Genomic DNA, 26,715 nt, shown 5'->3' on the forward strand with positions numbered 1-26,715 from the left:
GAGGAGGGTAGACGCACACTTTTCTCCTGCCTCATCCTAAAGTTAACAATCCCAGTCTTCGCGATCTCTCAACACACAGCCAGTTTCCACGGTGCTCTAGAGTCAGTAGCAGTTTAGAAATGACCAAATCAGGATTTGACACATTGCACAACTTTGCTGACAGAGTAAAGCTTGGCATCAGAATAGCCTCTGGGGCAACCAAGCAGTCAGTGCATTAACTTGCAGCATCAATCAGGTCCCCAATTCATCTTTTACATTCGCACACAGGCTTTACAAGCTGGCTGTTTGTTTTAATAATTTTCTGTTTTATACTGTACTGCACCACTGTCATATGTGACACTAACACAGATCCAGCCCTGAGGACTGTGAAAACACCTAGAGAGACAAATTTATTTTTATGCTGCTTTCCACTAGAGAAGAGGAAACAACAGTAAACGGAAACTGTATACAAATGTATTCACTTGCAACATCTATACAAAATTTGATTCTTGCTAAATCTTCAGGTGAAAAGTTACCCTTTGGAGGCTGGCGAGCCACCCACATATGTCACCAAATCATAGCATTTGTTAAGTTACATATTCTCATCATCACCCACCTTAGCGCTTTCAGCTACGTTGTTTGCTCAAAGCAAAAGTTGTTCCCTTATTTTACTTATGGTGACAAGTCCAAGATCTAAGTCACTCTGTTTCTGATCCACTATAAATATGTGCTTGCAACATCTTATTTCTGTGACTAGCATTTTCCCCAAAACTTCAGAATAACATTGAAAAGATCACATTCCATGTGCAAAAAGTTGGCAGCGATGATTGGAGCACTTAAGGCAAACCTTAAATTTAACATCTTAAGGGGTATGTAGTGGTTTCTAGGGAATATTTGTTGTAGAACAAGTTGAAAATTTAGGTGCCTGGCACAATTCAGCATAATCTGGCTGGTCTGTTTCCACCATTTTCTAATAATAAGCTATTAGAAGTCCTTGTCCCAGCCTAGAAGGAAGCTACAACAACACTGAATGGGTCATCAGGTCTCACCCGTATAAACTGATTCTGAGGGCTAGCAAAAGCACTCACGTCAGCTGTGATTTACCTGTCCTGCCCAAAAACCAATTCACATTCCACTGAACATCCAATGCTTGCCTGGACCATTATTACTTGCAGCCGCAGGTTCCCTCATGTGGAGATAGCTCCCCACCTGTAATTAACTCTCCTGTCAGCTTCATTTTTGCATATATTAACGATCTTCAGCCTAGATCAGCTAATTAGCAAGGGAGCAACAAGCCACCAAGCTGCCCTCTATCCAGCAAGGATGTTACGCTTAATTAACTCATTTGCCAGAGAGGCCCTTGCTTACCAGCCGAATGCGCAATGTGAACATTCGGATGATGGAATTTTAACAGGGACTGTCGAGTTTTCCCATCAAAAGACTATTATTAGCAGATTTACATTCTCAGCTAAATTTTCTGGCAAAGGAAAGAAAGGAAAAGGAGGAACAATGGAATCCCACTGCCTGCCACTATCACAATCTGAATACACAAACCAGGTATTTAGATGAATAATACATTTGCCTTTATGAATGGTAGACAGTATTTCTATTTTAAGAAGCCTGCATTTGCTTTGTAGCCTCTGCATGTTTATACCGAACCATTCTACAAACCAGGGACTGAATTCTCCCATCAGGGTCCAGTATGCATAGGGACCTACTGAAATCATGATTTAACGGATTTCAGAAAATCCAGCATTGCCCGCAAAAGTGAAATCCATGAGAAAAAATGCAAAGCAAAACAAAAACTAACAGAAAATAAAAAGCTGGCTCCCCAGGGTGCTACAGCAGCTGGCCTGATCAGGGAAAGGGGAGGGAAGGCTGCCTGTTCGAAGGCCTGCTGGCAAGATAGGTGCCACCCTCACCCCTCGCTGCTGATTGGCTGTGAGGGCTGCTTCTCATGTGGCCCCGCCCTTCTCGGATGTTGGACAGCCCTTGCAGCCAATCAGCAGTGCAGAATAGGGCTACCAGACGCCCTCAGCCAGAGTGGGGGGGCGCAAATGTGGTCCACCTGCAAAATGGCTGCCAGGCTTCACATTCTGCCCACAAAGTCAGGGGGCAGCCTCCTCAAACTCCGTAGGTCCCTACTTATACATATAAATGACCTCTTTCTCCACAAAGAGTGATTCTTGTCCCAAATTCTGCACCCTTCCTTTGCCCCTCACACACTGGAGACTCTGGATCACTCGCTGCTACTTCGACAGCTGCTTAGCTCCATACAGCCTAGTACTGCTTGAAGAACTGGCAGATAGGGTGCTCTCTTTCTGCCTTCTTAAACAACTTATGAATTTAGACATGTGCCACCTTTTCTGGTTAACATAATTGCCAATTATGGAATGGCAAGAAATGTCATCAGGAAATCAAACACAGATTGTAATTATAAAAAACCTGGAACTAATTGGCATAAGCTGTAGGATCCTGTTAGTGCTGTTGATTAACACTTCGTGAAAACCTTGGTGACCAATATTTAGTTTCCCGCTTAGTCAAGTGCATTTGAAAAACACTAACCATTTATTGAAGCCTAAGGGCTCCTGATTACAAAAAGAGATTATTTTGCCTAACATGGCTTTGGAAACAAATGACACCTTATTTACACATGGAGTAATCTTTTTTTACAACCACAACAGTCTCATGATACTATTCACCACAAATTTGTAGCACAAGCATTCTACAGGACACACTTACAAACACTGACAAAGCAAGCATCTTCTATACAAAGCAGAATATAAAACAGATCCAATTTCAACCCCCATAAAAGAAAAGCAGTAACACAAGTATTTAGGGAGTTATAGGGCCATGTTATACACATTGTACTTCGAGTTGCTCAAAATGTAGATTAGTTTTAGTGTTAGCTCGAGTTTGGAGTAGTCACACCTTCAGGCTAAAATCCTTCTCCGACTGTTCCCCACCTGCACAGCTGTGACTTGCCAGGAGAGGGCTGATGAGCAGGGGCCTGACTAGGTGCTAGAGCTGAGCTGACACTACAGGACTGGTGAGCCAGGACACGCTTCTATCGCTACTCTAGGTGCGGGTGCATGAGAGGTGGGTTGGGGGCTGAAACATGAAGCTGGGAGGTGGCGAGTTAATGGAATGGGGATGGAAAGGAAAAAGTAGAGAAGCAAAACAAAGTAAGAAAAAGAAATAAGGGGAAGTAAGTTAAAGAAGGTCTCATGTTTTAATAAACTGAGATTTGGGTTCGGGGTGTGGCAGGTGCTGATCATGCTTCCCAGGGTGGCTGGGAGATAAGAGTAGTGAGGGAAGGCACATTTGGGGAAGCAACTGGCCCTGGCCCAGGAAGGAAACCCCAGTTCATGGAGACCCGATGCAGCCCCCTACCTTGTTCCTCCCTACTCCCCATTGACAGTGCTCCTAGACCTGTCTGTGCCCTGCAAACTGGCTAGCTGGCATGTGCTCTGCAGGCTGTTTGCATAGGTTTACACCCCTGGGGATGAGAAGGTCACATCCCCAGGGGCAGGAGGGGAAGCTGGTTTGGTGCCAGAACTACCCCCTGGCCAGTAGAGTTTAGGGGGTGACAAGTTTGTCCACACAGAAGGGTGGGGGAGGAGGACACTGCTTCCTTGGATGCTGGAGGCCTGCAAATTGGGCTGATCATCTGTGAGGAGTGGCCACACATTAATGGAACACAAGCTAGGTAACATGGATCAGAGATGAACCTATCCCAGAGTGGTGTAACTTTAAGCTGCCAAGTGATAATGTGTGGACACTTCATGGGTTAAGAGCTCCAGCAGCTCCCTAAAATTAATGTGTAACAAGGCCCATAGTCTAGAGCTTACTATAAATGCCAGACTAACCCTACGTTTTAATCTAGTTTGAAATATAGGCACAATGTGAAACTCTAGACAAATGACTCAAACTTCCCATGTATTTAGAAGTGCACTGATACATCGGTCCATATCGTATCGGCACCAATAAAAGGAAAATTGACATTATCGGCAATTGGCTTTTTTTGGCTGATGTGGCCAATAATGACACTGATAAATGCCACATGCATGTGCGCAGCTGCGGCATGAACACGGCTGGGACTGCAGCCCAGCAGCAAGGAGGGCAGCATCCGGCTGGTAAGTCTGTGCGAGGGAAGGGGCATGGGGGAGGAAGGGGCATGCGGGGAGCAGATTGAGGCCCCCAAGGTGAGGGAGGGAGTGGGGCTGAGGCTGGGGCAGGTGTTGCTCATCTGGGACATGGAAGTGTGTGGCAGCAGGCAGCTTGTCTAGAGGGCATGGGGGGGGGCAGGGAGGCTCCTGCCCCTGCGCAGACCCTGGGGGGAGGCATGGGTGGCACAGGCCCCCCAGGTCTGTGCACAGGGCAGGAGCAAGAGCAGGCAGCCTGCTCTGGGCCTGGGCCTGTGCCAGCCTCTTCCCAGAAGGGCGGCTAGACCAGGGCTGCACTAAGGGCAGGTTGGGGTGGGGTGGGGCAGGTGGCAGCACTGGGAGGGGGCTACAGGAACACAACAATGATTTTGGGGGTGCTGTAGCCCTCTTGCCCCCCGTAGTTCCCCATCCCAGTTTGACACTTGCCCCGCCCCACCTGTCCCGAGTGCAGCCTCAGCTCAGTACCCTGCCACAAAGAGGATGGCACATTCCCCAGCCCTGAGTGTGCAGCGGACAGCCTGCCCTCGCTCTGCGCACAGGTCCAGGGGGCATGTGCCCCCATGCCTCCCCCTGGGTGCGCACAGAGGTAGAAGCCATACTCCTCTCCCTTGGATGAGCTGCCTGCAGCTCCATCCCACACCCCACCCTGGCTAGGCAGCAACTGCCTCTGCCCTAGGTCCACTCTCTCCCTCCCTATGGTGGCCTCAGTCTGCACCCCCTCAACATATACACTTTCCTTCCCCCATGCCCTTCCCCCCAACAGACTTACCAGCCAGGTGCTGCTCTCCACACTGCCAGGCTGCATATCAGCAATCAGATCAGTATCGGCCAATATGGCTGGTCAATAATCAGCCAGTGGTATCGCCCCAAAAAAATCTTTATCAGTGCACCCCTATGTGTATTCATTAGCAACTTCTTGATATCAAGTTAATATAAGATTGTGATAACATGTAGAATAATACACCCATATCAATAAATCATGCAATCTTCCCAGCTCCTCCAAAATGAGTAGGATTGGGCTGGTTTGGGTCAGTACTTAGATAACCTACAAGGGCTGATGAGATGCTATGAAAAATGGCATTAGTGACTGGCAACACATGGATATTCTTCCTTCTGAAAAAGAAACAGCTCAGCATGTTGCTGCAGAAACCTGGGCTGCCATCTTTCAGATAATGTGATCCAAATGTTTCTGGTTTAGTCATGAAAATGCCTATGCATCAATCTGTAAGAGTCTGGTTGCTGACCCAAATCCTGAGCAAGTTCCATTACAAATCTGCCTCCCAAAATATGATTCTTCTGTTAATGCTGGATGCTAACTTTTTTCTCTTCCTACACCAAACACCTATGTGGTGATGTAACTATAGCATAGTTAAAAAAAAAAAATACAGTTTGAATGGGCTAGAAAAACCATGGGAAAGTTCATGAGGTTGCTCCACAGTGTGGCTCATATGTGAGAGACAGATTGATCAAACATCCTACTGTATTTTTTACTCTACTAAGGTTTAGTCATGACAGCTTCTCAAAACATTTACTTTTCAGTGAAACTCCAGATACTTTGCTGGGCCCAGCTGATGCTATCTCCCTGACTGCCTGACCTGTCCTGGGCTGCATTAGTTATTTGTGGATACTGACGGAGCACATCCAATTCCAGCCATACTACTTTCATATGCTGACACATTCCCTCTGCACCTCTTGAATAGCACAAAAGAAATACAGCAGGTCAGGGAAACTGTCCCATGCTTTGTAAACCAGCTGCTGTACAATTTCCTCATGAAAGCAGTAATAAAAAAAACAGGTCAGAGAAACTGTCTCTACAATTTATAAACTGCCTATAGCAAGTCTCTTGTGCAACAAGTCATCAAACTAAAAACCCAGCATGAGACCCCCAGAATCTCATAGAAAAAGCACAAGTTATCAGTAGACAACAACAAAATGAGGGACTAATCAGCTTTCACTTACCTACTGTGATGAGGTTTGCAGATAGGAAATGGCAACAGTTTCCATCGACAAGTCGCAGCTCTTCTCCTTGAGCTGGATCCCTTAGCATGGCTTTTGCAGAGGGCAGAGACATTGTAGGCTGTCAGAAACTGCCTATTCAGAATGTCCACTCTGAACCACACGACAAATTATTTCAGATTGGAAGCTGACCATATATCTCCCTAAAAAATTCAGCCCCAATGATAAAACAATCTCTGGAAGTCCAAAATTTGAGATGTTCTTTCTGGTTTCTTCTAAAGCCATATAAAATCTCCTCTTTGGTATGGTAAACCAACTATGCCATAGCCAGAATACTCCTACTGACACCTCCAATTTGTTTTCAGGAATAAATGTTCAGTCACTGATGCTAAAGTAAAATGACCACTGTCTTCAGTCTTGATGTCACAAATGTCTTAGCCTTTGCGTTTCCTGCAGGCATTAAAGTGATGGGACTTAAAATTGAGTGTATCCTCCCAGTGTTTCCTGCATGTTGCGCACCTAGAAAAGACGACATTTTTTAAGGATGGAAATTACACGAGCTAGGGTGTTATAGAGAACAAAACTTACAACAGTGCCATAGTTAATTGTATATGGTGGTCAAATCTCTGCATCTGCTTACACCTATGGGCTAGACTAATCACAGTTATGCAGATATACTGCTAAAGTAATGCCTCCCATGCACAGATGGGAGCCAAAGCAGGCTCCCAATGCCTTGTGACATTTCATGTAAGTAGTATCATTTATAGAGCATCTAAGTGGAAGCAGGGAGAGACTGATTCTGCCAGCTTCAAGTTCTGTAAAGATCAGCTTCCTCTCACTGCCATAGCAGTTTAGCATTACATATACTTGAACAGCAATCATTTTTCAGGAGTAAGAGCTTGCAGTCCCTGATAGGCACAAGATAGCTGTGTACACCATCTGCTGTGACATTTGTTTACTTATCAAGAAACATCACTGTCTCATAGCTTTCACATCCCTTTTCTTCCCTTACCTACTGTCACCAGACTCCATACCTGTGCGTCCCCTCCTTCCCGTCTCTTAACACACTATCCCTTTTCCACAGGCTGCAAGAGACGTGGCTTTTTAAATCCCGCACATCTCTGGGACCTCTTTCTGTGAAAGGGATCCAAGAGCTGGCTCCAAAGCAAAGATGAGAAATGGCAGGACTCTGGGATTCTACTTTAATGCTGCAACAATTCAGTTCCAAAGGAGTTTCCGCCAGCTCATAATTACAAGTTGAGCCATGAAACCTTGTCCCAACATGTCTTGTTGTGAAAGGAGAGATCCGGTCTGAAGTTAACATTAAAACAAAATGCCAATGAGGCATCACTACCAACTTTTCAGAAGATGAGGGACTAGGGCGTTTTGTTTATGGCAAAAGAAATCTGATTAAAATGGCGTCCCTTTTACAGCAAATACCACTTAAAAGGGAGAGGCCTTTTTCCCCCCTTTCTGTCTTGCCACTCTCCCTTCAGGGAAAAAAAAAAGTGTGCCAGTCAGCAAAATAATCCCCAAACAATGAGCTAAATTCACAGGCTTTCAGATATGGGATGCCAGGGCTTAGCAGCATTCATGCAGTGGGAACTTGACACAAATGATGCCATAGCATTTTTTACACCCAGGCGAGATGGGATCTAAGCAGAGGCCAGGCCACCCCTTGACTCTGGAATCACTTCACCCAGGAGCAGAGCTGAAAGAATTTTATTTGGCAACCAACTTACTGGCCAAAAAAGCAGTTTCAGGGGAACTGAAACCCTCCATAAATTCAGGCTGAATTTGACAAACCTTTTTAATCAAAACACGGAGTCCGTTTCAAGCCTGGATGAAATTTCATAAAAGCTGTTTTTAAACAGGATAAAACAAACATTAAAAAAGTTAAAGACTAAACACAACATTTCATTCAACCTGAATGCAAACAGGTTTTTATTTCTTCATTTTGTCAAGAAAACTGAAAAAATTCTGGTTTGGGTCAAGCCCATTTTTCCCCCATATTTTGGTTTGATGAGAAAACTGAAAGATCAGCTCTTCACATAGTTCTGCTTGGGAGTTTCTTCCCAGAAGAGGGAAAGGAGAGATCAAGGCCAAGCTCCTGGTATAATTAGACTAGTGTAATTGAGTATAATTATTATATACTCTTTGTATTCATTGCAACCAAATCCTTCTCTCCTTCAACTACAGGGCACATCTTATCTATACACAAACTGCCTCAGCTACAGACATCATCCTATAGATCAGGGGTGAGCAATGTTTTGCACAGAGTGCCAAAAAACATCCACAGCCTCAACTTGTAAGATGTTGGTGTGCTAGGGATGGATGGCAGGAGAGCTGTGAAGGGCCTGATCCTCGTTGTGGCAACGCAGCCCCAGCCCCTTCCTCACCATCTGCCCAAAGGTACACATGCCAAGCAAAATGCCTTTGTCTGCTACACTTTGGCCTGTGTGCCCGGGGTTGCCTATGCCTGCTATAGATGCACTGATGCCCCCTCCAACCTCTTCTATGATGCTAAGAGAAAGGATAACTACATCAGACAGACTCTTCTTTCTTCACACATGCAAGTTTGTAGCTATTATTTTTCGTGCACTTACAACAAGGCTGTGTAATATTAAGCCAGGCAAGGAACAGCCAGTGAGGGTAGTAGCCAAAAGATCCCTTGGGAGAGCAGGGATGGCTATGAAAACAGTAGCCCACTCAGCTGGGCAGCAAGACAGTTGTATATCTGTAAGCTCTACAGGATAACTTTCTGATTTGTGTGCGCTGTGTGGTAGGGTCCATCCCTGACTACAGACTGTAGGCACAACCACAGTACCAAAACTACTGAAAGGACTGCTGATGTCATTCTCCACAAGACGCACTGAGCCCCAGAGCCATCTGTAACCAGCTCCCTTGATGGCCATTCTACTAGCCAAATGAAAGGGTTTTAGAAAATGAACCCCCTCCTGTGCTTCCTTATACCCAGGTCAAGTCCCTCCTGGTCAAGGCCAAGCAAAATGTATCAAGCAGCATGGAGAACTTACCCCAGCACTCACTGGCTGTGGCTGTTTGGAAGCTAGACTCAAAGTTACTCATCTCCACTGTTCAGGGCTTCTCTAAAGGGGGTTTAGCGCACCAGGATTCACTAGCACTAACCTCACCTAACAGATGCCCAGACTTTCCTTCACGCACACTGAGCATCCATCTCTCTTTTTAACGTATTATTGCTCAATTTTGATCTTTGGTTTCCTTTCCTTGTATTCAAGGATAGGAACTCTCTGCAAGCTTCTACTTGTACCCTAACAAATATCCCTAGCTACATCTTTTAGCAAACATAAGAACAGAAAAGACTAAACATAAAGCCTGCCTCCCTCCCCCACTCCCTGCCTGACCAGCCCTCTGTAACGGCATTTCTGGAGCGCTCCAGAATCCCAAGCAGCTGATGAAGAGGTGGTCAAAGAAAGAACAACATTGTCTCTGCCTCTCAGTGTGGGAGGTACAGGAAAAAGCAGTGCCTAACCCCTGTACATGCCTGTTTCAGCAACACAGATCCCAGAAGAGCAAGGACAATGTGAATCCCCTTTCGATTCAAACTACCATACATCAAAATATACATCCCCATGTGACAAATGCACCAATTTCCTTCCTGTTTAACAGGTTCCTTGTGATCTTTCCCTTATGTCTGTATCCACCTGCTGTCTTGTCTTATACTCAGATTGTAAGCTGGAGCAAGAGCAGTCTTTTGTTATCTGTTTGTATGGCTCCTAGCACCAAGGGCACTGGTGGCTTCCATGTGCTACTGGAACAGAAATAAGAAGAGAATAACCTCAACAATGGAGTTATGCTAGCTATCACACACAAAGGGAAACAGGGCTGTGGTAGCATTACATAGAGCAGCCAAAAAAGCCATAAACTGCAACTGCACACGCTAATATCAGACAACTGGAGATGTCAATGGCTAGAAATGCAGCTGTTATAACTCAGCATACAAAAATTAGGCAAGCGACCATGTATCTTTAAAAAAAAAAAAAGCCAGAATCCATGTATGAAGCTGTCACTCTATCTTCACTTTAGATCTAGGAATTATATTACATATGCTACTTATCACACTGATTAATGGCCCTATCCATATCTTGCTCTTGCTGAAATCAGCGGGCATTCTTTACCCATCATTGGGCATATAAAGCCTTTGTAAGGAGAATAAAGCTTCCAATATCTATTCTTAATGGCATCACCTTATTCAGCAATAATGTCATCATCAAAATATGTGAATGCTGTACAGTAAAACAGATGCCCTTAGGTAATGTTAGCAGTATTTACTCTAGGCTAAACTCTTACTTCCTTACGTTTATTTGCACTTAGTCCTTAGTTGGGCACACTTCCATGAAGCCTGTGAGTTTTGGGATGTAACCCTGGATCAGGATCTCTCTCCGTGCTGCTCTTGCTTCATGCATTCTTATGTTTTGGAAAGTGACACCAACTTGTTCCTTCTGTAGTTTCTCTCCCCACTTCAGCGGGCATCTTCAGAGATCTGCTGAGCCATGCACAGAGCATTGTGCAGGCAAGTAACCAAAAACAGTAGATAAAACATAGGAAGAGGAGAAACTGCTGGCCCATGTAAGAAAAATGCCTGTTTTTCCTTCAGAGGAGGTGGATCTGGATCTGCTCTAACAGAGCTTTGTGACTCCTTGCGCTCTAGTGGAGCTGCTCATGATTTACATTGGTGTGAGTGAGGAGAGAGAGGCATTGGAAGTTTCTTTGATCCTTAGGGGAGAATGAAAAGTGTGGGTCAAAAGGTGCCTGCAGAGTTCAGCCAAGATGTTTTTGCTCCTTGTCTTTTACAACATGGAAGTATCAGTTAAAAACGCCATAAGAGCATTTAATTGCCTTTCTAGAAGAGTGCTGGCATGCTGCTCTGCACACACGTAACACAACAAGGACCTGTGCTAAAAAAGGGGCACTGTCTCAGAGCACATGAGTTAATCTGACTGCTTCAGCATTTATGTAACTTCTCCTCCTAGCCCACTAAGCATGACACTTTACACCAACCAAGTGCAAAATGCCACTGCTGTGGTATATCTACACCGCAGGTTTATCCTCAGATTCATCCAGGAAGCCACAACTCCTGGGAGCGCAGGAAACGCTTAAAAACGAGTCAAAATCTGTCTACTCACCCTTCACACAGTTGACCTGGGTGGCAACTGCTTTGCCAAACACTCCTGTTTGCTTTAGAACTGAAGAGGCCTTCTGTTGCATTTTCTTTCCAGGAAGTTCAATCACTGTGGGTGACTGCATACAAAGCAGCCTTCCCAACAGAGCCAGGCAAGAGCCAGTGGCCAGATCCTCAGCTGGTGTAAACTGGCATATCTCCAATTTTAAAAAAGGAGCTATAGGATTCTACAGCAAATGAGGATGTGGCTGGACAGATGTGTAGTGCAAGGGACTCATCAGCCCATACCACTCAACCACCACCAGACTGATCCCAGGTTCTTGACATGGGCTCCAGGTCCTCAAGCTTGCTGGAGTTGTAACAAAGCCAGGCAAGCATGTTTGAACACAGTACCCAGTAGCTCTAGCTCCAGGTTTGAGGCAAGGGATCCTCACAAAAGGCAGATCAATTGATCAACTCTGATCAATTTGCTGATCTGAGTTGAAACCCAGGGCCAAAAGTTCCATAGAACTGACGCTTCAACATTTACACGAGAGAGGAGAGTCTGGCCTAGGTAACTATCATAAAACTCCAACCACATTTGCATCCCCCATTGCCATTTGCTGCATTGATACAGTACCTAGCACAATGACAGCCCTATATGGTTGGCCTCCAAATGCTCTTACAACATGCATATTAAATCATTTTAATTCCCAAAACACTTACAGCAATGGAAGAAGTAACAGATTCCTACACACCATCCCTGCCAGCCTGGACTAGAGAGGCCACTACTGAGAGGAAAAGAAATATTAAGTCTCCAGAGCCGTTCTGTCACGGTTTCTTGGTTCAGAATACTAAGAGTGGTCCGTAACACTGGGAAGCATTATGTGCTTTATTTTATGCAGGCACTTAACACCCATTGGATTACTACACAGGAGTTAAGCATATCCATAATAAATGCTGCTCTTGCAAGAGGATACTTTCTTGAACTGGGGTCTACAGTTACATTTTAATGACAAGGGGTTTTTTTTACACTGAGAAAATGACCCACCAGCTCATTTGACACTAAGAGAGCAGCCAATTCTGGTCATGCCCATGTGAGCAGCATCTGAACTGGTAACTCAAGTTTTGGGCCATAACCTACTATCATCTCATACCCAGCAGTCCCTGTGAAGAGAATGGGACAGAAATCACAAAGGCAGGATATACAGCCCTGCAAGATGAAAGCACTATCCCATTACCAATCCCTTTGCCATTGTTTTGATCACTACAATATATAAAGTCTCACTTGAAAAAGGACATATTTTTGTGTTTAGACAATCACTATGTGTTGTCTAAAAGCCCTCACATCAGCTTTGATTTCCTTCCCAGAGTAAATACAATAGTTTCAGTGGATGATAAGCACAACAACAGAAAAAAAAAAAAATCACTAAAACAAGACATTAGGTTAAGTTGAATAATTTGATCAAAAAGCTGATCAAAAAAGGAAGAAAGATCAAAAAAGTGACACCAAAGGAAGAAAAAAAAAAAAGATATACTTTAAAGCATTAGCAACTGAGATTTGGGGTTTGCTTCTAACCTCAGATGCTGTTCCTCATGACATGCTGTTCACTTTAAAGAATGCAAATTCATTTGCTGGGCAATTCCAAGCAAGATAATATACAGGTCCGGGCAAGTATTTCACATCCAAAGCAACTTCAGACAGAAAGCAGGCTGTTTTAGTAATCTGGAACGAATGGGTAAATCCACACCTTAGGGTGTGATGTAGCATTCTATTTTTTGTGGGGACAGCCGGTGCGCAACAAACAAGCACCAGACAGAGCTATGTCGCAAAACAATTTGGCTAAACATAAAATAGGGAACAAAGCTAATGGAAAAGATGACACTAGAGTCTCCCTCTGCCAGACCGGACAATCTGTCCATGGAGAACGCTTGCAAATCTTAGCAGATCTTGCATCTAGAACTAGAGGGGCATGTCTACGCACCAAGATAGCTTTACATTTTTGATCAATGATATAACTGAACATTCCTGCCTTGAGGAAAGAGACATAAGATGTGTTATTAAGCCCTAAGATTATTCACTCTAATCTTAAAACTGCTTATACACATTAGTTTATATAGTAGGAATTTTACCACTGCTTTATAACTCTAAATTTATAATTGCAGTACTTTTCAGAAAGTGAACACAGGAAAGAGCCTGTGTAGAAGCCACTCCTTTTTGCAGCATCCAATCTTCTTTCTTGCTTATCCTGAGTTGCCAGGAGGCTCCTTGGTGTCAGAAGCTCTACTTTTAAGACAAGTCACAGACACATGTGAAGCCTGGAACTGATGGCACACTGCAGCATCTCATGCAAAAGAAAATTATAATGTTTTAATTTTAACAGAAGCACACATTCCTCAGCAGCCAGAGGATCATAACCCTTACATGAGAAGATCTTATGGAAAGAAAGGCCCAGGAAGCTGGCTGATAAGCCAAATGTTGTCTAGTAGCTCAGCTCTGGCAGCACTTTAAAGTTGCAGGATACAGAAATAAAATTCCAAGAGAGGAGATACTTTTTCTCCTCTGAGACCTCCAACAAATTCAAGACAAGCACCCTTCTGAAAACCAGAATCATGTTATCAGTTATGCCCAGGGAAACCTAGTTATTCCACAGATAAGAAAAGGAGTCCCTAAATGATAGGACAGATTGCATGCCACGGAAAAAAGGAGTCAATCAAGAAGTGCAATTTCAGGAGGTACCATTGCAGGCATCTGAAATGCAGCTACAACCCTGCCCATGTACCCCATACAATCTGGCCCTATACGTATAATATCCTGAAGATGAGCAAGGACTATGCCAACATGTATGAAAATGGGGCCCTGCCCTGAAGACTCCACAATATGGGAAGGCAATACATGAGTCTAGTTGAGAAGAGAAATGAAGAAGGGTCTAAAGTATAATTTTTTTAAACAATTTTTCTGGTTTATGAAAACTTAACCTTTGCCCATTTGTAATGCTGCTGGTTCACAAGTTAATGCCAGTCTGGAAGTTAACTGATCCCATAGCACAACCTGGGGAAGGGGAGGGGAGGGAGGGGCTAGAGAACAAAAGAAAGAAAAAAATCAATCCACACTGTTAACCCACCGCCATTAGTCATTGTCTAATGCACATTGGGAAATAAGAGCAAAAAGGCCACAGTTCCATCCCTAAATTGCTCAGTTCTTCTGGCTTTTCCCAGGAATCCTAAAAGTGGAGGTTCTCCCTAATGTGCTCTTGTCTACCTGTCATCAGCAGTACAGGCAGTTACCGCTGCATGGAAATGATGTGTGTAAGGGAAACAGTAAGCCACTTTAAGGCTACCTGAACAAAACTGGGTCCGATGAACAATCTGAATTTGGTTAGCAGCCTCTGTTGTCCTCAAACAGCTGGACCAAGCACAAGTCCCTACCTCTGGAATCTCTGGTAATAGAAGTGGGGATATTATGGTTTACGGCAAAGCTGTTCCAATTCCATCCATCAACTTCATAGTAACCATTATCTTCTGGATTGTAAGCAACAGTCTGTTCCAGCACGTCAATAAATACCATCCACTCATACTTAAAACAGTGGAAGCAAAGGGCGCTCAGCATTTTTTAGAGGCACCCAACAGCTGCCTGGTTCCAATTCAGTATGCATGAAGATCAGGTAGAACACAGGAAAATAAATGCATCTCGTAACTAAGTGTTAACCTTTCTTTATAATTAGGTACCTTGGGGGTGCAAATATTTTTATCTACTGAAAAAGTCATCTGACTCAACTACAACAACAATCTTTTTTTTTCCTGCATTGTTCCAGTAATTTTTCAGCACACACAGTCAGTGTAATTATCCCTTAATTGTATCATTAGGCCATACACTAAGATGTGAAATTCTGCAGCACAAAAAATGTACAGTCAGGTCTGGGCAATTTGAAGACTCAATTAAATCAAATCCAAACCTCCCAGGTAGGTGCAGATAGATCTAAAGCAACTGGAGGTTTAAACAAGACTGTACTTCCAACATGACTGTAACTAGCCAAAACAAACAGCTTGATGCTCTAAAATCTAAAAAGAAAAAATGCAAGCATGCCTGAAGTACTTTCATTTGCGCATGCTCTCTCTGCTTATTTGGCCTATTTTAGAGAACTGGGAAGGGGTGAAACTTGGTCAGGATGTGTCAGGTCTAGCCAGCCAGATAACAAGACTAGTTCTGAACAGAAATGCTCACTAAAAAGGATCAAATTCACACATGCAGCACAGACCGTCCTCCACCACCAAATATCCAGCTGCCCTGGGAAATATACAGACATATCATTTTAAGCAGAGAATTAACACCTGAGATTTAAAATCCAACAGCAGCCCAGAGAAAGGGAGCACAGAGTTCCAGGACCACCAGGCTGTTCTTGATCGGCGCTATGAATAGTTCAGCCAGTTATTTGGCTAGACTATGTAGTCCCAGCCCCCAAACGTCTGCAAAAATTGCTCTAGTGCAAAGAAATACCTAGGACAAGAAACTCAAAGCTCCTGTAAACATGAGAAAGTGATTCACTGACAAGATACCACCGTGTGATGCACAATATCAACTTCAATGCACAAGGCAGACTTGGTTTGCCAGAATAACGGGGCATGGTTTAAATCAGGGATGTCCAACCTTTTCGAATGTGGGGCCAGATCACGAACTTTTTAATCACACAGTGGGCTGGCGAGCCATATTCAAACACCTCACAGGAAGTGGCATCACATCAGGAAGTGATGTCACGTGACCTTTGACACCAATGAAGTTGCAGGAAGTGACAATGAAATGGGTCTGGAAATGTGGTTTAAAATCCAAAATAAAAACAATATAAAAGCAAGAATGAAATAATATGAAACACTTGACTAAAATAAACACTTTCACTTCTACTCACTTCTCAATGAATGAAAGAAGCATAATGGAAATCGACAGATCAAATGTGGAAAAGATATCAGCCAGAGTGGAAACTAATCAAAGCAACAAAATATGGGCATTTTTAAGAATAATCTTCAAGAAGATTTACTTTTTTGGATTAATAACTTGTTAGTAACACATCTTTAACAAGTAGTAACAAGTTGAACCCCCAATCCCACACAAAGAGAAACAGAAGCAAACACAATCTAAACACTGGACAGTATTTTTACAGACCTGGTGCCCGGCCGGCCTACTGCCATACCTGGGTTGACATAGTGCTGCAGGAGCTGCTTGGCTACAACCAGGTTGACCTGGTGCTGGAGAAGCCGCGGGGCCAGGCCAGGGTTGACCTGGGGCCCGCCCGGCCTGCTGGTGCCATGCCCGGGGTTGACATGGTGCTGCAGGACCCGCCTGGGCAGAACCAGGTCGGCACCGGCCAGGAAAAGCAGCATGCAACTGAAGCCGGCTTCCCATGTGCTGCTGGGGAGTGGGAGGAGGCCGGCCAGGTCTGCACTGGCCAGCAGATGCGGCGGCGGAGCCGTGTGCCTCTCGGGACTGACCAGTGCAGGCTCATCCTGTCCCGAGCGGCACACGGCTCCGCTGCCGCTTCTGCTGGCCGGTACAGACCCGGCCGGGCTCCTCCCGTTCCCAGCAGCACATGAGAAGCGGCCTTGCGCATGGGTGGCCAGGCCTGGAGAGCCGCAGCGCCCGGGGGGAGACTGGCCGGGGGAGCAGGCGCCACCTTGCTGTGGGACAGGGGAGGACAGTGGGGTTGGCTTGAAGTGGGCAGGTGAGGAGGCAGGCATGGGCCGGCAGTGCCAGCGGCTGCTGCTTGGCCTCCTGCGCAGGGCCGCTCTGGCAGCGCAGGGCACAGGCAAGGGCTCATGTCGGGGCAGGAGCACCGGCGCTCCCGGATGTGCATCCTCCCCACCAGTGACCGTCGTGTCCCAGGCCCATGAGTGGAGCCGCTCCTCTGCCACCTGGCGGCAAAGTTCTCCCATGAAGGCTCCATCCTGCACCTGCCCCAAGCCTGCGGCACTGGCTGCGGCCACCCGGGCAGGCACCGTCTCCTCGGGGCAGGCGGGGCCACTCAGCAGCTGCAGCCAGCGCCCCCCCCGGCCAGGGAGGGGTCCGGCCCTGAGAGGGACCTGGCCGGGCCGCGCCGCACTAATCCGGTGCGTGTGGGAATCTTGTCCCTTCCCCAGCCCTTCAGCAGCCACTAAGAAGCTGCTGAGTGGCTGGGGGAGGGACAAGGGGTGGGAACGAAAGTAAACCGTGTTTACTTTCATTTCCCATTGCAGCAGCTCGGGCCACAGAAAATGCCTTCGTGGGCCGCATGGTGGCCTGTGGGTCATATGTTGGACAAGCCTGGTTTAAATGTACAGCCAGGGTGAGCAAGCAATTCCAAGAGCTGATTTCAGCCAACAATCTACATGCGAGAGGAAAAAAATAGCTTGCACTTCTATGACACTCCATGGCAGGATCTCAGAGGGCTACCACCACCAAGCACCTACAGTCCTGTCATAGGCTAAGATAATTCCTTTCTCTGACCCCGAATGCCTACCTATAAGTATCAACATAATATTTCTCTCTCTCATACTGGAAGTTATTGGAAGGCTTAATTCCTTAAAATCCATGGAGAACTTTTAGCTTCTAAATGAAAGGTAATATAAAGAGCAGCATTTAAGGTCTGACTCTTCTGCCATCTTCTCACAGAATAGAGGCCAAGCACAAAAGATTTCAAAACTGGAGACTCCAAAAATACTGTGACCTGCTGGTGATGGGGCAAGGAGAAAGAGGACACAGAGAGAATGCTGTGTCTATTACAAAATTTAAACAATTTCTGTACCACCTAGAGTGACTTGCACTGATCATGGATTGACAGACTTGGGAACAAAGCTATTTTTACAAAGAGCATGGTGAGCTTTTAGATCAGTGGCATGACTCTATTAGGCAAGCTCTCTGAGTGGGTCTCAGTGATTTTAGTCATGCTGTAATGGTGCCTTAAGCATCTTAGGAGTTATCTACTTACAGTGTCATTAGCCCCAAATGTCACACACATGTTAAATAGATCAACATCTAAGCTCTTACGATAAAGGGCCTAGTAGCTGGATCATTGAGCGAAGACTCTTCAGGCTCTGCAGTTTGATTTCCATGTCCAACAGATACCTTCAGAAAAGGCAGAGGGTAAAGTGAGGTTCCAGGCAGTATTTCTGCATGCACATTCTTCCACTTGCTTATCTTTTCCCACTGCCACAGGCTATTTCAACAGCACCTCCTTCCTTGACTGTCCACAGGAAGAGAGGTCAGACAGAGGACTTTGCTCTGACCAGTATTTTGTGGGTATGACTGAGTTATGCTTTTCATGTTGCCCCTCAGAGGCAAGGTAGCTAATGCTTTGTATGCAGCAAAACAACAAAATGTAAATGTAGCCACAAGCCAACAAAGACGGGCCCAGGTCCACCCGTGTTTTTGCTTGCTCAGAATTGTATACAGGGGCCTGAGCATTTTAACATTCCTTCCCTGTGGGCCAGAGCCAATGCTATAGGCATGAATTAAAGCCTTTCTGTATTAGGCACATAACCCTACTAATAGGTGAAATTAATGCAGCTTTGTTGAAACTGCTAGAAATACACAGCAAAACTGAGCCTATAAGAACGACTGCTGCAGCACATCACAAAACCCACTCAGACATGTTCTTGTGAAAACCTCTGCTGTTTTGTTAAACTAGCTGGAGCTGGAGGATGGATATTTTAAGGAATGATCACCAAAATTTCTCAGATCACTATCTCCCTGGATTTTTAAACAAAACTATCTGTGCCAGTGGAAGCCTCCACCCAAGACTTCATATTAGCTAGAAACAGTCTCTTAAAAAACAGAACTGAATCTGAGCAAGTGCACACCTCACCTTTCAACTTCAGCTTGCACTCTGCCTTTGCAAGAGACAAATCCAGGGAGGGATTGGCCTCACTCTGGTGGGGGACCAATGCACACAAGCTTTGATAAAGACTTTCCTAGTTGGGATGCACCCAATCCCTACAACAAAGGACCTAACAGGGTTAAAAACAGTCTCAACGTTTCAAGCAGGAGCCTGCTTTTGCCCAAATCCCTCCGCCCATATCCATAGTCATGTTAAATGACCGCCAGCCTGGCGTACTACAAGAAATGAATGCGAGAGGCAAGGATATCTTACAGTGATATCTTGTACTGGACCAACTATGCAGTTAGCATAAAGTTGGATAAGTTTTCAAAAGCTAAACATTCTTCATTAGGTCTCCATGAAATTCATGTCTACATCTAGGCAGGCAGTCTCAGACTCGCTATGGCTGAAGAAGGGTGACTGCACCCAAAAGCTTGCTAAGAACTTTTTTCCAACTACTCAGTTGGTCTAATAAAAGATACTACATCTGCTCAGAGAACCTTTCCTGCTTATGTCCTTAGACCAACACGCCTACAACCAAAAACCCTGGCTACATCTAGGAGCTTCATTGCAACAGATGAAAAAATCTTTCTGCTCCAAAAGTTCAAGTTCCTACTTCCTGAACTAAAGAATCTTCTTTAGCTGTTGGCAGTCTAGGATCTCAGATACACAGCTGATGAATGCTCATTGTATCCAGCAAAAGGTTCCAGAGTACACAAGCATAAATTAATGTATTCACTATAAGAAAGGGGAACTTTTCAACAGGGCCAACCCACAAAATGCCAAAGTACAGTTCTCTCTCATTTCATGGCCCTTAAGCATGGACTCTGGGCCTTTGCTATTCAATAAAATAAATGAATAATTACTCCAGCAACTTCCCTTATGCAGCACCTGCTAGGACTGCCAGGTCAAGAAAAGAGCAGAGGATGATACTTGCTGTTTTGTCAGACAGAAGCCCTGAAGCAGAGGGGAGAATTGCTTGCTGCAAGGTTTAACCCAAGACAAAACCATCTGACAAGGCACCTGCCATTGGACAGCTGCTTTCTAGTTTAAGGATTCAAAAGAATAAGCCAAGTCCAGGGGCCCCAACCCTGGAACAGAGCCTGTCTTAGGTGGGGTATGTGGCAAGGAAGCTCCCGCCAAGCTAAAGTAAAGGGGCAGGATGCTTTTGGCACTTAAGGATACAGCATGTACACTGCACCAAGGAACATAAGTTTGATCAATCTAAAAAGCAGATCTGCTCTCTAGGGAAAAAATCTGTCTGGGAGATAGAGGAGGACAATGAGAACACAAGATAATTGCATGTTTGTGCTGCTAGCATCTATGAGGTTCTTAAATCAGGCCAAGAACCACATTAAAGATCTGACAAGAAGCTTGCTGGAGAAGTAATTCTGAATAATGGCAACAAAATGCACATGAAATGCTTGTTTCCTACTTTTAGTTATCCACCCCATGGGCCATTCCATCTACCCCAGCATTTTGTGCTGTCCTACTGACCTCTTCCCCCCCTAAAAGTGAAGAAATTCAGCTTCTAATTCTTCTTATTATAATAAATTAGTTTCAGGCACCCCAGGCCTTAAAGTCACTGGGAATCTAACAAGCTGCCATGAGACAGACATACTGAACTCTCTTCTCCAGAAACCCAGTTCCTCTTTCAAATTAATATTATGTATTGAAATTATGAGCCTGCCACATGCAGGTTTGGGAGAGGATTATGGAACAAAAGCTGGAATTCCTCTTCTTAAAACTGGTTCATTTGTAAAGCCTACCCTGGATGAATTAACAATGTTTTATTGAGGTGGCAAAGTTATACAGCGTCTATTATGCTCGCTGAAAGCTAAAGAATAGACAGCTTCCTTAGCCACAGACCACAACATGGAAACCCAGGTATGAGTCAGTTGGCTCAGTCAAGACACTGAAGCAGCGTTAAGTACATGGTTAGCCACGCATCTGTAAGGAACGTCATTCACCTACACCCACAGGGTCAGTCAGTGACCAGACAGAGATTTACCACTGCCGTTTACCACTTCAGCCACAGCATCAAAAGACAGCTCTGAGCTTTACTAAGCTTTAGATGAAGCCTTTCTTTGTTATCTTTGAGCATGAGGTGGTTCTGTACCAGAAGATGTGCTTAGCTAGACAGTCTCTAGTGACTGTTCCTCCAGTGGCTATGCCCAAATTGTTTCACAGATGTGCCCACACTGACACCTTCTCCAAGCAAGCATGTAAGTTCAGTTCCTTTGAACTGTTCTCTCCTGCATGCACCAGTTAGTGCCAGTTTCATGGTAGATTTTGCAATATGAAACCTCTAACTTCTTCCCAACCTAGGCTTGACTTGACTTAAAGGCAGAGACTTGACAGTCTGAAGTAAGAACGTGTCCACAATACCAATTATTGTAATAATAAAGGGCTTTCAGGCACCTCAGGCCTTAAAGTCACTGAGAATCTAACAAGATGCAATGAGACATAGACATATCTGAAGTAAGAAAATTGAAAGCTCATTAAAACTATCAACAGTAAAACCAAAATCTATGATAACGGCTGGGTGAACAATGGGTTTTTCAGTTCAGGCGCTGAAAAACAAAATGAATCAATTTGGATCAAACTGAATGGTTTGTTAGACTTCAAACAGGTTGTTTCATTTAATTTTGGGATTATTTAAAAACACTTTAAAAATAGCCTTCAGTCTTTTGTCTAAGCTTAGGTCATTTTAAAATTAATATTAACATTTCAGCCTGAAATTTTGGTCAGTAAATTCAAGCTGGAAATCAGAAGGCTCCTAGCCAGTAAAGCAGTGAGGCTGCAGAACAGTTTCCCAAGAGGCACTGTGGGGAGGTACAAAACTTAACTCCTTTTACAGTGACAACAGATGTTCTTTAAAGAAATTATATGACACAGTGCTTGCAACAGCAGGGACTGGGTTTGATGACCCAGGGGGTCACTTCCAATCCTAGACACCTATGAAAAGTCAAAATCTGTCATTTAGAAAGTGTCAAAATACTTTGACTGTTTCATACACGCACCCTTATTGTTTTGGGCTGATATTCCAGTTTTCAGCAAATTACAGATTTCATAGACATTAGGGCTGGAAGGGACCTTGGAAGATCATCAAGTCCAGCTCCCTGCCCCAGGGGCAGGAAGTCAGCAGGGATCATAGGATCCCAGCAAGATAAACATACAGATGTTTTTTGAAGGCATTCAGAGTAGGTGCTTGAGCCACGTCTGGCGGCAGTCTATTCCAAATCTTGGGGGCTCAGACAGTAAAGAAGTTCTTATGTCCAGCCTGAAATGGTCATGGAAGAGTTTGTGACCGTTTGACCTTGTCATCCCTTGGGGCACTCTGGTGAACAGATGTTCCCCAAGATCCTGGTAAGCACCCCTGATGAACTAATAGATGGCCACCAGATCACCCCTGAGCCTGCACTTTTTCAGGCTGAAGAGTCCCATGGCTCTCAGCCTCTCTTCATAAGGTCTGCTTTCCTGACCTCTGATCATGCTCGTGGCTCTTCTCTGGACTCTCTCAAGTTTCTCCACATCCTTTTTGAATTGTGGAGCCCAAAACTGGATGCTGTAGTCCAGCTGCAGCCTCACCAAGTCTCAGTACAATGGGAGGATGACGTCCTGGGATTTACTTGAGAAGCATCTGTGGATGCAAGCAAGCATTTTGCTTGCTTTATTAGCAGCAGTATCACATTGCAGGCTCATATTCATCTTGTGGTCAATCACGACCCCCAAGTCCCTTTCATCCATAGTGCTAGCCACCGTAGCACTGCTGAACCTATAAGCATGCTGCAGGTTTTTCTTCCCAAGGTGGAGAACCTTGCATTTTTCGGTGTTCAACACCATCAGGTTCTCATCCACCCATTTCCTGAGCCTGTCAAGGTCAGCATGGATCACCCTCCTGTCCTCAGGTGTGGACGCTTTACCCCAGAGTTTGGTGTCATCAGCACTTGGCCAGTCTGCTTCTGATACCAATGTCCACATCATTAATGAAGATATTAAATAGTATAGGCCCAAAGACAGAGCCCTGGGGGACCCCACTGGTCAGCGGGCACCACGACAATTGACTTCTGTCAACCACTACCCTCTGGGTCCTACCATGAAGCCAATTGCCCAGCCAGCAGATCGTGGTGTGGCCGAGGCTGCAGTTAGCCAGTTTTACTAAGAGGTGATCACGGGATACCAGACAGAAGGCTTTTTTAAAGTCAAGATATACAACATCAATCTGTTCTCATTTCTCCATGTGATATGTCACCTGGTCGTAGAAGGAAATAAGATTGGTCAAGCAAGACCTACCCACAACAAACCCGTGCTGGGTATTCCTCAGGATGTTGCCATAGGCTAGCCTGTTAAGAATGGCCTCTCTGATAATCTTTTCTAAGACCTTCCCCGGGATAGAGGTCAGGCTGATAGGCCTATAGTTTGCTGGATCCACTTTCCTCCCTTTCTTAAAGATAGGCACCACATTGGCTTTCTTCCAATCACCGGGCACTTCACCAGAGCACCAGGAGCTCTTGAAGATCCGTGCCAGGGGCTGGGCTATGATGCTAGCCAGCTCCTTGAGTACCTTGGGGTGTAAACTGTCAGGGCCAGTTGACTTGAAAGTCAAGATGTTCCTTCACGAGGTCAGCATTGATGGAGGGTAAGGAATCTCCCTTGCCCAGGCCTCCCTGTCCTGTAGTGGGCAGAGGCGTCCCATGGGATTGATGAAAGACCGATGCAAAGTACCCATTTAGCAAGTTGGCTTTTTCCTGGGTGCCGGCTGTCAGTTGTCCCATCTGGTTTAGCAGGGGTCCAATGTTGCCCTTGCTTTTCCTCCTGCTCCCCACATATCTAAAAAAGGACTTTTTATTGTCCTTGATACTTGTAGCCAGTTGGAGTTCCATCACAGCCTTGGTTTTCCTGGGTTGCTCCCTGCAGGTCTGGACCACAGCAGAGTATTCCTCCTTGGTGGTGGATCCAGGCCTCCATCCTTTGTAGGTCTGTCTTTTTACACAGAGGAGGTCCGCTTGTTCCCTAGAGAGCCTGCTGTGCCCTTTTGTTGCCCTTCCTTCAAGATGGGATAGACTTTGCTTGCGCTTCAAGGATCGCACCTTTGAGGAGGAACCATTCGTCCTGAACTCCCCTCCCCTTTGGGTTGTGGCCCTTTAGGGCCTCTCTGACAAGCCTCCTTAGCTTGTCAAAGTCAGCTTTCCTGAAGTCAAGGACTTCTGTATTGCTGACTGACTTGTCAGCTTTACGGAGGATGGTGAAGGTGATCAGTTCATGGTCACTGTCACTCAGCTTCCCATTGATTGTTAGGTTGCTGATTAGGTCGTCCCCGTTGCCAGAACCAGGTCGAGCAGCGCTTTACCTCTCATCAGCCCATCAACTTCTTGCATCAGATAGAGGTCATCCACGCATGAGAGAAAGCTTTGTGACCACTCGGATTTGGCCGAGTGCTCTTCCCATGAGATGTTTGGGTAGTTGAAGTCTCCCATGACAACCATGCACCAGGAGCGTGCGGCCTCCGCCAGTTCCCTGGCAAACTCCTGGTCAAGCTCTTGGTCCTGCGTTGGAGGTCTGTAGTAGACTTCCACCACTGTGTCCCCTGTGCCTTGCTCCCCATGGATTTTAACCCAGAGGGTTACAATTTGTCAAAAACATTTCACCTATCTCCACCTATGCCCTTTTCCAAACCTGTAATAAACAATAAATGAATAACATGCCCTCCTGATCCAAGGGTCTGATCCAAAGCCACTGGAGTCTAGTAACTTAAATGTCCTTTGGATCAATCCACCCCTGCAACTCATCCCTAGCTTCCATTTTAGATTAACTGGGGAAGATGCTGAAAGGGATCTAGAGGCAAAAGGAGAGGCTGTCTTAAAGACACTACCTATCAATTTGGGGACTTAGACCCCTTATTTTTGAGCTTTTATGGGTAATAATACTGCAAAGAGCATTTTTGGTTTTAAAAACATGAAGTTAAAAATGTTTCTTTTACAGAAGGTCTATCTGCTTCTTCATTCTGCTGCAGCAGTATTTATGGCAAGTAGCTGTGGTATGTATCTGATATAAATATATATCATGATAAATAACAAACTTAAGCACAGTCAGTAAACTGAAAAGGTGAAGCATATAAAACAGGCATTCTATTCCATCAAGAGAAAAAGAATAAAAATGTCTTGATGATAAGCCAGATGCATCCAAGGCATAATGATATTATAACAATTGCTACAAATAGGAATCAATAGAGTTCCCTGCTTCAGTTCTCCTTTCAACTGAAAATATCTAAAAAGGAGCCTCGATCAAAGTGTCTGTCATTAATGGCCAAGATTGTATTATTTATAGAAGAAGTCAGGGACTTTTGGAGCTGTAGCAATGTGAAAATACAGCAATTATATAGTACAAGATAATGTTTGGAAGGAACAAAAAGAACCATCACTGGTTTCAAACTAAATGGCAGGCTACTGCATAGTACTGCTGCAACTAGAAGTCTCAAAAAAGGTGCATCAAATTTTGGTTTTGTTATTAAAAACCATTAGCTATATTTTGACGTAATGAAACACTCATATACCAGAAAAGAAACTTCATAACCCAGCATTAGTACAGGGGTTTTCAAACTTTTTGGATCAGCATACCCCCAGCAGCTGGATGCAGAGCAGTGTACCCCGCCCCCCAACCCACGGCATCCAGCCAGGTGTGTGGTGCATGCGCAGCAACACTGGACGTTACGTGGCAGCACTCTATCCTGCCCATCCTCGCGTATCCCCTAGGGCCTTCTCAAGTACCCCTGGGAGTATGTGTTGACAACCCCTGCATTAGTGCACCACCAGGCCTTTGTTGATTGTGTTACTGTAAAAGTTGATGTTAAGAATTCCAAGATCATAGGAGAAATAAGTAAATTATAGCAACTGGTCATGGACTGATTGATCACTATGGAAAAACAACTCTTCAGTATTAAAACTGATTAAATGCGACTACTGGGAATGAAAGGCTCCCCACAGTAAGTCTCTGCAATACAAACCTGGAAGGGGCAGGGAAGTGCAGCAGTCTCTGCTGCCTTTGGCTTCCCTAAGAAGCATGCAAAACGCCCTTCCTTTCCTGACCTGTTTTCCTTTTGAATCTCTAAGGAAGTGGTTTTCAACCTTTTTAATTTGCGAACCCCTAAACATTTTCAAATGGACGTGCAGACCCCTTTGAATTGTAAGTGAGTATTCACATACTTTTGATTGAACATAGTCATCTTTCACAGACCCTGTGGGCCCCCAGGGGTCCACAGACCACAAGCTGAAAACCACTGCTCTAAGGTGCTCTGGATCTCCACGACAGCTACAGGAAAGTCAAATAAAGCCAGTTCAACCCAACAGCCTGGAGCAGTGCAGATCACCACAACCTCCTGGGAAATTTGGGCAGAGACTGTAATTCAGGACACTCCTTTGATTGTACTCCCCCAATTCTATATATAAAGGGCTTAATCCATCTGTCTGTGTGTCTGTCTGTCCCTAACGCTCTTGGGGGCCGTGGCTCCCAGTGGAGTGTGGCTCCAGCCAGTGCTGCATCAAGAATGCCCGTCAAGAATGCCGAGCGGTGTGTGGCTAAGCAAATGTGGAGCAGGGGGAGGATGGTAGTGTGGGGCTGAACATGGAGT

The 26,715-nt window shown here is 45.1% G+C and overlaps 1 protein-coding gene across 1 annotated transcript in view; it reads right to left on the reverse strand.

Moving 5' to 3' along the window:
* Positions 1-26,715, reverse strand: part of PLCH2 (phospholipase C eta 2) — a 393,529-nt gene that overhangs the window by 355,456 nt on the left and 11,358 nt on the right. The window contains exon 2 of the mRNA XM_019511675.1: positions 6,105-6,620. Coding sequence (XP_019367220.1) covers positions 6,105-6,216 — 112 coding nt within the window. The 5' untranslated portion in view covers positions 6,217-6,620. The remainder of the gene's footprint in view (positions 1-6,104; positions 6,621-26,715) is intronic.

Source organism: Gavialis gangeticus, unplaced genomic scaffold (genome assembly GCF_001723915.1).
Source record: "Gavialis gangeticus isolate Ggan-Ray unplaced genomic scaffold, GavGan_comp1, whole genome shotgun sequence".
Taxonomy (NCBI): Eukaryota; Metazoa; Chordata; order Crocodylia; family Gavialidae; genus Gavialis; species Gavialis gangeticus.